The following is a 12,960-nucleotide window of genomic DNA, read 5'->3' as shown; positions in this document are numbered from 1 at the left end:
CTCTAGCTCCTCCTCCTCCTCCTCCTCCTCCTCCTCCTCCTCCTTTTCTTCTTTATTTCTTCTGCAACTGGGTGTCACTATCTAGTTTTATACTGTGTGTCATAATGTAAGGTATAAAATTCAGTCTAGATTCCTTTCACAGTGAATAATGTTGAGTTTTAGTTATTTGCATAATGAAAAATGTAGGTACTTCTAAAAGGGGATGGAATCTTGGTATGATGTTTTTATTTTTAGTGTAAATACATATTTGTAAAGTCCTGATACTCCAATAGTGGTGGCTTGGTTTTCTGTACTAATGCAGATGAAATCGTCTATCTATAGCTCTTACTTCACATTCAGTGTTAATGTAGAAAAGCAAGCTAAACAATGTTGGCTTATAGTCATAAAGTGTGAAATCAGAGGATGGTTTTTGGAATATACTCTTCACAATTTAGGCCTCTAGTTCTTATGGTTACTTGCATTTTTGGAAGCTAATTTTAGTATAGGAAAGACAGCTAGATAATTCTTGGGCAAATTGTTTTCCCAAAGATGCATTTTTATTAAGAACGAGAAAATCAGATCTTACATTTGTGTAACTATTTGTAATTGTCCTTGCCAAGAAATAAATATTCAGCATTTAGATGAGCTCTGCTATTCAAATGGCAGAGCAAAGATCATTCTACCTCCTTTTGGAAATCACCTCAAAATAAATAGAGCTGACAAATAATTGAATCCATATTCTATGTTCAACACAATAAGAACATTTCTCATAATACATAAGAAACCATAATACATAAGAAAAGTGGCCAAATGTAGTGAGTCACTGGGGAGATGTGCTGGGGCGGTGGTGGCAGGAAGCTGAGAGATGACACGGGTGGGTCAGAGATTGCAGAGGGGGCCCAGCCAGAGGCCACAACACCAGGCCAACAGCAACCCGTGGATTGGGACACTAGAGTGTATCACATGGACTGGTGGCAGGAAGTGCCCTCGACCCCATTCGGCACCAGGCTCAAGTCAGGGAGGTGGGCTGAGAGGCAGCACCTTCACACAAGCTGCAACCTTCAGGAAATGATCTGCCAGGCGGCAGTTAAGAGTCCTGCCCTGTGAGCCACATCAGCATCGCTTGCTCCCAGCTGCAGAGGGGCTCATTCACAAGTGCCACACCGTGAAATGCCAAGCTTTGCTAGCCTAGAGCACGACCTGCCCTCCTCTTCCTCAGAATCTCCACCAAGCTTCAGCTGAGGAGGAACTCACTGGATAAAATGATGGGCAGAAATGAAAAATCACTGTCATATGAGGTATGCCAAGTTAACATCAAACAGTTAGAATGCTCAAGAGAAAAAGCCTGGCATGGAACAAATGATAAATATGACCAAATAGATCACCACCAAATTAAAAAAAAATACAGAGCAAGTCCATCATTCTACAGAACAATGGATCAAAGCAGAAATATAAGAGCTCAGGGGAAATTGTGCAAGAGAAAATGATAAAAAGAGATAAAACATGAGCATGTAGAGATCAGAGAGTAAGTGGAAGGAAAAATAAATCCCATCATCTGGGCTGTTCTCTGTGTGCAGCAGGCTTATCCTTAACTATGTTTAGAGAAAGTTGGGCTCCAGCTGTACAAGTTGGCATCTTTTATCTTCTTTTGTCAACTGTATGGAAACTACAAGGAGGTATGGAAACAAATTAATTATGCACCCAATTCAAGTCAGAAAAGGAACAAAATTGAAGAGAAACGGAATGAAATTTAAATTAAAAGCAAACTTTTATGTAAAAAAGACCCAGAAAGCAACTAATAAATAAATGCAACTGTCAATATTCTAGAAAAAAATGCCAAATAAGACAAATGATTCCTAATCTAATCATGGAAACCATAAAAACACAAATACACCAATTAAGAACAATACTGGGGATACAATTTTAGAAACTGAGAAAATAAAAGGAATTAATATATTACTTATTTGTAACTACATCTGAAAATCTGGATAAAATAGTTGTTGTAATTCTTTTTCCCCCTGAGAAAATACAAATGATCAAAATGAATTCAAAAGAGAGAAAAATCAGACAGTACCATGACACTTGAGTAGCACCAAGGATTAGAGCTACACTGTCTATGAGAACAGCACAGTCAAGGTTTCTCAGTCTCCTGCTGCTGACCTTTGCTATATATCCAGGTACAGCAATCGTGGATTTCTCAAAGAAGGAGTACTTAACACATAAAGAGCCCAAAACACAAGGTTTGGATAAGGCAGCAGAGCAGGAGACGTAGAAGGGAGCTAGAGAACGGGGAATGGAAGCTCTCCAGAGGCAGACTGGGGAAAGTCTGCATCCTAGAGCTACACAATATATCATTGAGGGTCATCCACTGTGGGACTTCCTTAAACATATTCCTTCTTTCCCCACCAGCTCTGATCAATCCAACCTACTTTCCTTTTCATTAACTAAGTAATGTTTAGTGCTGTTGCTCTTTGTTTTTAATTTGTTAACCATCTGGCCCTTCAGCTGGGTAACCTCTTCTATGAGAACAAAGACCCTGGCCCTGTTGTCCTACAGTGTGTACACATTATACATTGACCTTATATTGTGCCACTCATTACATACTCATTGAATGAATGAAGTGTGACATGCTGGAGAAGCAGTGGAGAACAATAAGGAACATCGCTGCAAAGACATGGATTCTGGGCCCAAGGAGGAAGATGTGCCTCAGGAAGGTGCAATGGGACAGTGATAGTGACTTACAGGGAGCAGTGAGGATGTAAAAGGTCTTCCTGGGAAGAACAGAGAGCCTGCTGAGAGGTCAGGGGCCCTCTCCATTCAATAGGAGGGAAAAAAGCACACTTTCATGCCTTGCTTGCAAAAAGTCAACCACCACAATCTGGAGAGACCTCATTTAACCCTTCATTTCACTTTCATCACAAGAAAGAAAATAAAATCCAGATTCTGAGAACTTGGTAAGCAGTAAGCTAAAAGTGAATGACAGATGTGATACGCACCCCCCAAAACCCTTATGTGGAGGTAGGCCACCTGGACAGGCTCTACTAGCATCACTGAAGAAGGTTTGCCGGGCCCTGGGCTGTCCGACTTGTACGACTCTGCTTTCTGAGTGCTACACTTTAGCAAGTATAGAGACTTGAACATAATCAGAAGAATATACCGCAGGATGATAAAGATACTGAAAAGTAGGTTAGGCAAGGAATAGTTAAAGGACTGGAGGCTATTTTGCTTGGTGATGGAAAGACTCAAAAGAGAAGTGATAGCAATCTTCAAGTACCCGAAGGGCTGTCAAGTGGAAGAGGCTTTAGTCTCCTTCTGAATCATCTTGAAGGCAGAACCCAGACTAATAGGCAGAAGCCAGGGGCAGATGGATTTCAGCTCAATACAAGCAAGGACCTTTGAGCTGTCAGAGCTGTGTGGGGATGGGAGGGCTGTGGCAGGAACTTGTCACCTGGCACTCGAGGTCATGCCACCTGCTGGCCTACAGCAAGGCTGTACACAACACCAGGAGCTCCACTGGACATCAGCCTAGTTGACTCTAAATCCTCTCTTAACACTGAACCTGCCATATCAATGTCAGCCTTTAACCTCAAAGCCTTTGTCTGAGAATCACCTGAGTTTAGTGATCTGTGAGTGCTCAGTAGATTCCAAGTGTTCTACAAACATAAGGTGCAGCTACAATTTTTTTCAGTATCTTGGAGGACTTCAATTCCACTCTGATCATTATTATCTCTACTTATCCCTTAGCTCCTTCAACCTCATAAAGAGTTCTAATTTGTCAATGCCAAATTTACTACTATTATAATCACTATTCAAATTTTTGAAATGATTCATAAATAATAAATGTTTCTTCATCTTTCACTAATAGAGACAGGCCCTGTATTTAGTATGCTGATCACGGTCCTCTTCCTAAGGAGAAAGGACTGGAATAACTTTAGTTCTTACATCTCACATGATGGGATGAAACTTACTAATGTCAACAGATTCCTTACAAAAATGTCTTCATATTAATAAATCAACAAACACCAAACACATTCATCAATGAATCCCAGGCTCTATTCTAATAGAAATTGACTTGTGTCTTTTACCTAGTGTTCTTTGGTGGCCCATCAATTTTCAGGCAATGAGAATGTCTGTTATTGAGTGACATAACTAACTTGTCACAAGGTGTTATGACTTGGAAAAAATTAATTGCCAAATAAATGAAAGCCTCAATTCTATTTTAGGTGTTCGATATATTTTCTCTACCAAACTCCAATAGGCAGCAACTTGACAACTTTGAAATACTGTTTCCTTTCCATTTTTTTTTTCACCCATCAAAGAACTTAACAGAGAACAACACAACAAAGGTAGGGTGAGAGAAAAATGCTGGGAAAACCAGGACAAGAGCAAACCAGACACAGACTTTGCTTAAAGTACAGCTAACCAAGCTGTAAAGCCACCCACATGCCTGAACATGTGTTCTCCAAGCTGTTTGTTTGTTGATGCATTTTACTCTTTGACTGACAGTTAAGATGACATCTGTGAAGAAAAATTTACTACATACTTTCATGTACTGTCATTACAACTCTCTAATGTTGAGTACTCAGGGAAAACTTTACAAGTTTCTATTTAAAGCTGAGAATAGGTCAGAATAAATGGTGTCACAAATCATTGGCTGATCTTTTATGCATAGTGTCAGAACCCCCCAATCCATCTTTGTGGAAAGCTTGCTAAAAAAATGAGATAATGGGGTTGTCTTCAGGGAACCACTCCATTGTATGGTTTTGCCTCACATCAACCAGGAAAAGATCTGCATTGAACATTTGGCCATGAGAAGATCTAATGGAGGTCTATTAGTGTTTGATAAATGTTCATAACTTGTCAGCACCGAGGAGGAGGAAATGCAAGGCCAAACGGGTGGAGGTTTTCAATGTGTTCACGTGGTGCCTCTGAGACAGACTCAGGTTGAACAAAGCTGTAGAGCAGAGGGTGGATCTTTGAAAACACATATGGTTCCCCAGTGACAAATCCTCTGTTCCACAATGCAGGGCATACCTTGATTCCCATAGCTGGCCTCTATTCCAGACCCATCCCACGAGTCCACGGCACTGTCCACGCTGGGCACCGCGGCAGTGTACATGTCAGAGAGTTTGCTGGGCTTTTGCATTGAAGAGGAGTCCTCCTCCACATCTCCCAGGTCACTCAAGTGGCTGGGAATGGTGAACTTCTTGGGACTGGATGCTGACTGGGCTTTATAGACAGGAAAGAAGGTCAAGGGTCAGAGCAAATTTAAATGAAAAAGATCCGTAAATACTCTGCCACTGGAGAGTCATTTCCTTAGAAACACACATGTAGACATTGGCACATTCTTTTAGGGAAGGAAACACACTGGAGATCCTTAATTGAGGCTCTCGACCCACTCACCATCTGTTTGTTTTTTAATTTTCAAGGTGACAGTCTCTCCTGCCATCTGTAGCAAATGGATGGCTTCACTCAGAGGCTTCCCTTTCAAGCTGCTGCTGTTGATGGCGAGGATCCTGTCTCCTATGTGGATTGCACCAGTTCTGAAACATCAAACAGTAACAGGGAAGGTAGAAATAATCCCTGCATACTTTATCTATTTGCAACAATAAAGACTTGACAAGGGTCTCCAGAGGTCACTCCTTACTTTTTCCTGGGTAATATTATAAGATAACTGCATCTGCTGTGAACTACTTTATAGTTTCAAATAAAATCAGTAAAATTATTTTAATTATTTTGAAAATGGACTTGGATAATTTTTAAACTCTAAGAAAGCTGGGTCATTTAATATCCCATTAGAAGGCCCCTCCCTCCCAAGATTTATGTTGGACAATCAGTGTGGTGATGTGTGACATGGGGCATTCTTTTTTTTTTTTTTGGTATTGGGGATTGAACTCAGGGGCACTTGACCACTGAGCCACATCCCCAGCCCTATTTTGTATTTTATTTAGAGACAGAGTCTCACTGAGTTGTCTAGCCCTTGCTTTTGCTGAGGCTGGCTTTGAACTTGCAATCCTCCTGCCTTGGCCTCCTGGGCCGCTGGGATTACAGGTGTGAGCCACCATGCCTGGCTGCATGGAACATTTTTTATACAGATTTTAAGTGTTTATTAATTCATAAGAAGTGATGTTCAGGGAGATGGGGACATACACCAGACCCTGGCGCAGCAGAGCTTCCCCTGTCAACAATTCTAAAGGTTGCAAAATGCTAAATTGCAAGGATCAATTAGTGCTATGTTTAAATCTGTCTCTGCCACCTGCCAGCAGGGGCATCTACAGTGTGACATGGTATCTTATGTTAACCTCTCTGGGCCTCAGTTTTCCATCACTATGATGGGGACAATCATTTCACAAGGAAACCCTGAGGATTAAATAGGAAGAAATGTCAAGGCTTGAGTATACTGCTTGAGATGTACACTAAGAAAATAAATTATTGGCAACAAACTAATAAACTTAGATCTTTTCTCTTCCCATCCACATCCAATTCTGAACTAGTAAATTGGCATTTACAATTCTGATGTGCATCACATCTGTCTTCATGGGAAGCTCTGGGTGGGGAAGGAATAAACTCTCAGCAGAGAAGTTCTGGGATGGTATAAAAACTCAGCTCTTTACTCTGGGATGAAGGTTGAAGAGTCTGAATTACATGGGCCAGCCTCTGGTTGGACTGGCTCACTCTAAATACAGTGAGTGAAGGAATTACCCAACTCATAGAGCTGCTGGTGGTTGGTGTTCTGGGCATAGCTCGCTTCCAGGACAGTGGCAGAGGTGCTGGGCAGCAGCAAATGGGGCAACAGAGGTGACACAGGGGCATACAGGCTAGGAGGGGGTACTTAAGTCTACTACTGCATCTAGTCTTAAGGATTTTTTTTTTTCCCGGGAGTGGGGGAGACAGGAGAAAAAGCTCTCTCGTAAAGAGTTTTAGTTTATAAAAGACCTAGGTCATAAACCATAAACTTTTCACTGTATCAGATAAATATTAATCTTTTCTTTGTTGGCTCCCTAGCAGAGTTCTGAAGGATAGGAGGCCACCTGGCAATACTGGGTTTTATCTGATTAATATCAGAATATCAAATTCTATCAGAGTAACCCTTCATGAGCTGGGTCAGTATCCTCATCCTTCAGATGAAGATGTTGGACAAGCTGATCTCTAAGGTATCTGAAGCTTCAAAATTACATGATGCTGTTTTGATTTTGCAAGCCCAGTGTCTTCGAGTGTCAGCATGAACACTGTGTGCATTCTTGAGCTGGGTCCCTGAAGAACAGAACTAGTTATAGGGTTTGTTCTATGCCCAACAACACATCTCAGAGAGAAATGTGGTTCAGGAGAGGATAGAGAGCAGGTGGGGTGTGTGCAACATTGGCAAAGGAATAGGTGGACATTCCACACTATAGGATGCTGTTCAGATGGGTCACTACACTTTGTTCCCATAATCTTAGAAGATGAAGCCTGTTTCATTCTCTCTGGAAAACATGGCAGCTAGGCATAGACCCTGTCGGGGAACAGAGGCTCAGCAAAGGTTTGCAGAATTGAATTGGACAAGCCTTTTAACCTCCCTGAACTTGAGTCTCTTCAAAATGAACACAACATAAATCTACTGTGGTCAGTTGATACATTTCTGTAGATTGATATCAATGCTAAGCCCATGACACCGTTTACTGCCAGCAAAATGCCCCTGAAAGTCAAGTCAGAGATCTTCCTGAGAGTTCTCCAGCTCTGAAATCAATCCTCTGTGCAGATTTAAAAGTCAACAGATAAACAAACAGGAGAGGGGAGCATGTTTTTGTGTGGCTGGGAGGAAGGAAGACCCTCTCAGATGCAGGTAATTATAGCAGTTCTTTCAAATTTTACCTTTCAGCTAATCCCCCTTTAGTGAGGCTTGAAATGATTATAGGATCAAATGGCTCTTCAGTTCCTGAAATTGTGATGCCAAGGGGCCCCCCGTAGCGCTTCAGCTCCACAGTGTAAATAATTGCTCCGGAACTTTCTTGCTCATCTGCAATAAATGCCAAGAAGTCATAATTGGTTTCTTTGGAAAAAGCAAAATAATAAGACACGTATTCATATGTAAGGTAGGAAATTCAAAACATCACCATCAAAGCATTATGTCTCAGAAAATAATGATTTTAGGAAGTAGCATTTTCTTAATAGGATTTTACATTGTAATATAGGGACACGTCAGTGCCAGCAAAGGGGAATACCGCCTATCAATTTGTGTTTTCAAACTGTGAGTGATTCATCCACCTGGGGCTGCAGGACTTTCAGGCACAGTGCTGGGGTAGCATTTTGTTAAGCATGTGCTAAATACCTGTGGAATAAACATCTGGCTGATGTTTATGGGAGGAGAGAGTTACTCTGTCACAGAGAAGAGCTTGGGCTATGGAATTTGCATTTTCAAGCTTTACAAGTAAAGTAACTCTCTTTTTGAGGGCGGGTACTGAGGGTTGAATTCAGGGGCACTTGAGCACTGAGCCACCTCCCTGTCCCTATTTTGTATTTTATTTAGAGACAGGGTCTCACTGAATTGCTTAGTGCCTCGATTTTGCTCTGGCTGGCTTTGAACTTGGGATCCTCCTGCCTCTCACCCTCTCAAACTGCTGGGATTACAGGCATGTACCACCGTACCCTGCTACAAGTAAACTAATTTTCAATGCATGAAAACTTAGGGTTGGATCATGTGATAAGACATGGTTAAGTGAGACTTAGGTTAACCTGAAGGAAATTTAGAATTTCTTACATATCCTTCCTGACAGTGTCTTGAAATGTGAGTCTTATGGATGAATTCATGGGTATTAAAACAGAGGCTTGAATGATCTTTTGCTCTTGAGAGTAAGAACTGTCCTAAGCTATGTTTCAGGAGCTCGTGCCAGGCTGCCACATTGTCCCATGCTAATTTTGGTTATTTAGTGTTAGCATAAATGAAGACATTTCTGAATGTGGTCTACCTCAAGCATTGGCCAGAAAGATGTCACAGGCCACCCACTATAGGTGGGTGCTGTGGCTGTGTCCCAGTTGCATTATGAAGTCTCAGAATTCAAAGGATTTTATTTGCTTGTGACATGCTTAAAGTTCCTGAGCATTTCTTGTTTTATTCCTTGGGGCCAGGAACTGTGAATGGTTAAGGAGCTGTTTCATTTTGTACCTAAGGATACAATGAAATGGTCCAGTAGCTATTTTAACCAAACAGCTTTTACAGTCCAACTGTATCATAGTAAAGCATTAACACAGCCACATTTTTGCAGTGAGCAGCTGTTCATTTACGATATGAAACCCTTAAAGAAGGAGGAAAAAAAAAAAGCTTGAGTTAACAATTCAATTATCTGTGTGTGCAGTGAAGAATTAGGGTGATCATAAATGAAAGTTCCAGAGAGTAATGTGGGAAACAATATGCCCTCTCCTGGCAACATTTACTTTACCTCTGGCCCTACACTGGGAGTTCTGGGGTGTGACCATTACCTCCACTTCCTGAGTGCTCTACTCCTGTAAATTCATATGTTCACAATTGAAGACCATCTACACACACTGCAATGATCAAATCAACATTCCCTCTTAGGGCATTGCAAATCTATAATAGTTGACCTAAATTTATATCAGCAGTGAGAATCTTCCATATAAAGCTTAATAAGATTCACAAATTTTTTCCATGCTTAAGTTGTGGCCAAAAAGCTGGTCATGATCTACAAAGCCTCCAGAGGTAGTGTCAGGGTGCAGGGTCATCAAATCAGGGACAGAGATCAAGATCTATATTTTTCTACAGTATATTTTTTTACCTTTCAGAGCTGGTTTTGATCTACATCAATAGGTTGTTACTGAATAGATTGCATGTACTTTACAGCCTGCATCAAGTATATTATAAGTATATATATAAGTATATTTAGATAAATTCTGGCATAGTTAAGTATTATTTACTGCAGGGGGCACTCTCTCAAGGTGGCTGGATATAACACTGGAAAGACTTGGCCCTTGAGTGCATACTACATAGGGAAGCATGAACACAAGCTTGTTGGTGGGCCCCAGGAATTCTGTATTTGGGCATCAGCTTTTTATGGGATTTGGGGGGAATGACACTTTCCCAATACCTGGAGTCTCAGGACCTTGTGAGAAATTTCAGTTGAAACTTCAGTCAGGTGAAAACAAACACTGACTCTGTGTGCAGGTGACTTAGGGACAGTTCCACTCTCTGGGAGATGGGGAAGAGCCAGTTCTAGTTAGCTAATCCTTCAGGCAACCAGAGTGAGCACTGTTATTTGTGGGCAATTCTGTACCTTGCATCACAAAGATGACAAATATAACATCAGAAGTGGAGCAGAGGGGTTTAGGAAAGTCCTTTTCAGGTCACCTTATGTAGGGATTTTTTTCATAGGCATTTGAGGCATCACTATAACTCTTATAGCAATAATTAGGGAGCTCAGTGAGTTCAGATAGCGATGGAGATGCAAGTCTATAGTCTTTTCTCATCTATAATGTACATATATGTGAAAATCTGAATCACATTTCTGGAAAACATGAACATTAAGTGAACATCTGATTAAGAATTATTGCTAATACTTTGAAATATGATGATGTTAGTTATGTATTTAAAAGAGCATCTTTCAGGGATACATTAGTACCATTGACAAGAAGAAATGAAAGGGTAACTGGAATTTCATAACCCAGGGTGTGGGAGGGATGGAAAAACTAGATTGGGATTACAGATGAAGCAAGACTGGTCAACGGTTAATAATTGTTGTTACCTGGTACTTTATTGCACTATTTTCCTCTATTTTTGTATACGCTTGAAATTTTGTAAGTTTTCTTTTTTAAAAAAGAAAGTAATCTTAGTTCTCTTGGAAAACCCCATGTGATACCATGAGTAAACAAGTATTTAATTAGTCTGGCTTTCTTCTTTCTTTTTTCATCAGTGATGGGTGGTGGTGGCTGCCCACACATGGTCTTATCTGGACCACTGGCCCATCTGGTCACAAGGCAAGGTTCCCAGGCCTCCCACTGTCATGTTCTCTCCAGGAGGCCCTGTGTGGCTCTGCCCAGGGTTTCTCAGTGGTTGTCTTGCTTGAGTTCCAGCTTTTACTCTCTCCTCACATCTATTTTCACGAGTGCTGCTGACCCATAATTCCTTCCCTTTTCTTCCCAGAATATTTTAAAAACATAAACCTGGGTAGGTAACTCTTTTACTTGAAGCTTTTCACTGGTTCTTTGACTCCTTATGAATAAAGTGCAACCCTTTTGAAGGGACTGAGGGGGACCTTCAGTCTCTCCAGAGGGTCACACCATCCACACTCCCCAGTCTAACCTCCTAATTCACTTCTTGCAGAATCACTGCCTTTCCTTAAAAGACGCTCTTTCCTATATTTTTATTGGTGCTTTATAGTCGTACATAATGGTGGGATTTGTTGTTACATATTGGCATATGCACACAATTTATATCAATAGAGTTTGGTCAATATCATTCCCCAGTACTTCTGCTTTCTAAACTTCCTGCCTCTCACCCTACTGGTCCCTTTCCTCTACTGATCTCCCTCTGATTTTCATGAGGTCAAACCTCCAACCTTTCTTTTCCTTTTTTTCTCTCTAGCTTTCACATATGAGAGAAAATATATGAACTTTGACTTTCTGAGTTTAGCTTATTTCATTTAACATAATGTTCTCAAGTTTCATCCATTTTCCTGCAAATGACATAATTTCATTCTTCTTTATGGCTCAATAAATGTGTATATATACCGCATTTTCTTTATCCATTCATCCATTGAGGGACACTTAGGCTACTTCTATGATTTGGCTATTATAAATTGTGCTGCCATAAACATGGGTATGCATGTATCACTGTATTATGATGAATTCAATTCTTCAGGATAAATAATGAGGAGTGATATTGCTGGGTTTCACGGTGGTTCCATGCCTAGTCTTTCGAGTAACCTCCATACTGATTTCCACAGTGGTTATACTCATTTGCAATCCCACCAACAGTGTAAAAGTGTTCCTTTTCTTTACTTCCTCTCCAGCATTTATTGTAGTTTGCATTCTTGATGGCTGTAAAAGGCACCTTTCTAACATTGTCAGTCTGCACACGTTATTCCCTGTGCACAGGCATCCTTCTTCCATCTGTTCTGGATAATTTCTTCTACTTCAAGACTGAGTGCAGATGTCTTATCTTTCAGGGAGCCTATCTGGCCCCTCCGGTCCTCTCTAGGGGCCTTTCCTATGACACCTCACAACTCCAATGCATTCTTCTTGTGCTTTTCAACTTTTTATTTTCATTCTTTCCTCCAAGGAGAAAAAAATTAATTCCCTTGAATGAGAGAAATTAAATAATAAGGAATAAAACTCAGTCAGGTAAGGTTGAGCTTCAGAGAGCCTCAAACTATTGTCATGATTGTAGTATCTAAGATTCTTTGCTCCTTCAGAACCAATTTTTGTCCTCATCAATAATGTATGATCTAGCATGTACTTTTCATTCTACATCTTAATTGATCTCTTTCTTTGTTTCCTTCCTTACGATAGGATCATCTTGAAAATATAGGTTTTTATCTTCATATCCCCCACCATGTCTGGCACTAGGGAGAATTCAGTAAATGCTTAAAAGGAGCAAAAGTGTAGATGAATCCAGCATTCAGACTGGTTCCTAGGAAGAGAACTCTAGGAGACCCTGAGTCAGCACCCTTGCTGTGCCAAGGTCTACCTTCCTTCTCCAAGGCAGGTAACACAAAGCCAATCTGGCTCTTGCAACTCTTGTGAAACTAAGACCTGGACTATCACCCCGAGGACCAGCAAACCTAGAACTCCCTCCTGCCCCAGTTCCAAGAGTGCAGAGTCAGCTCCAGGCTGAACCTCCAGTTCCATCTGCCTTCTTGGGCTCTAGCCCAACTGGCATCTGAAAGGCCTTGCGCTCAGGAGGAGAGTACTAACTGCAGTTTAGAAGGCTAAGCTCAGACCATTTTGGAGGTGGAAACACTCCAAGGTCCTCTCTCCTTGAGTCCGCTGCAG

General features: G+C 41.1%; 1 protein-coding gene across 15 annotated transcripts in view; it reads right to left on the bottom strand.

The window, feature by feature from the left end:
* Grip1 (glutamate receptor interacting protein 1) overlaps nt 1-12,960 on the bottom strand; it is a 383,234-nt gene that overhangs the window by 34,824 nt on the left and 335,450 nt on the right. For all 15 annotated transcript variants that reach the window (XM_048805484.1, XM_048805527.1, XM_048805545.1 and 12 more), the window contains 3 exons: nt 7,831-7,975; nt 5,383-5,522; nt 5,014-5,208 (listed from right to left, as the gene is read on the bottom strand). In XM_048805484.1, coding sequence (XP_048661441.1) covers nt 5,014-5,208; nt 5,383-5,522; nt 7,831-7,975 — 480 coding nt within the window. The remainder of the gene's footprint in view (nt 1-5,013; nt 5,209-5,382; nt 5,523-7,830; nt 7,976-12,960) is intronic.

This window comes from Marmota marmota, unplaced genomic scaffold (genome assembly GCF_001458135.2).
Source record: "Marmota marmota marmota unplaced genomic scaffold, marMar, whole genome shotgun sequence".
NCBI lineage: Eukaryota > Metazoa > Chordata > Mammalia > Rodentia > Sciuridae > Marmota > Marmota marmota.
The sequence above is the reverse complement of the archived record's forward strand: the minus strand, read 5'-3'. Positions and strand labels throughout refer to the sequence as shown.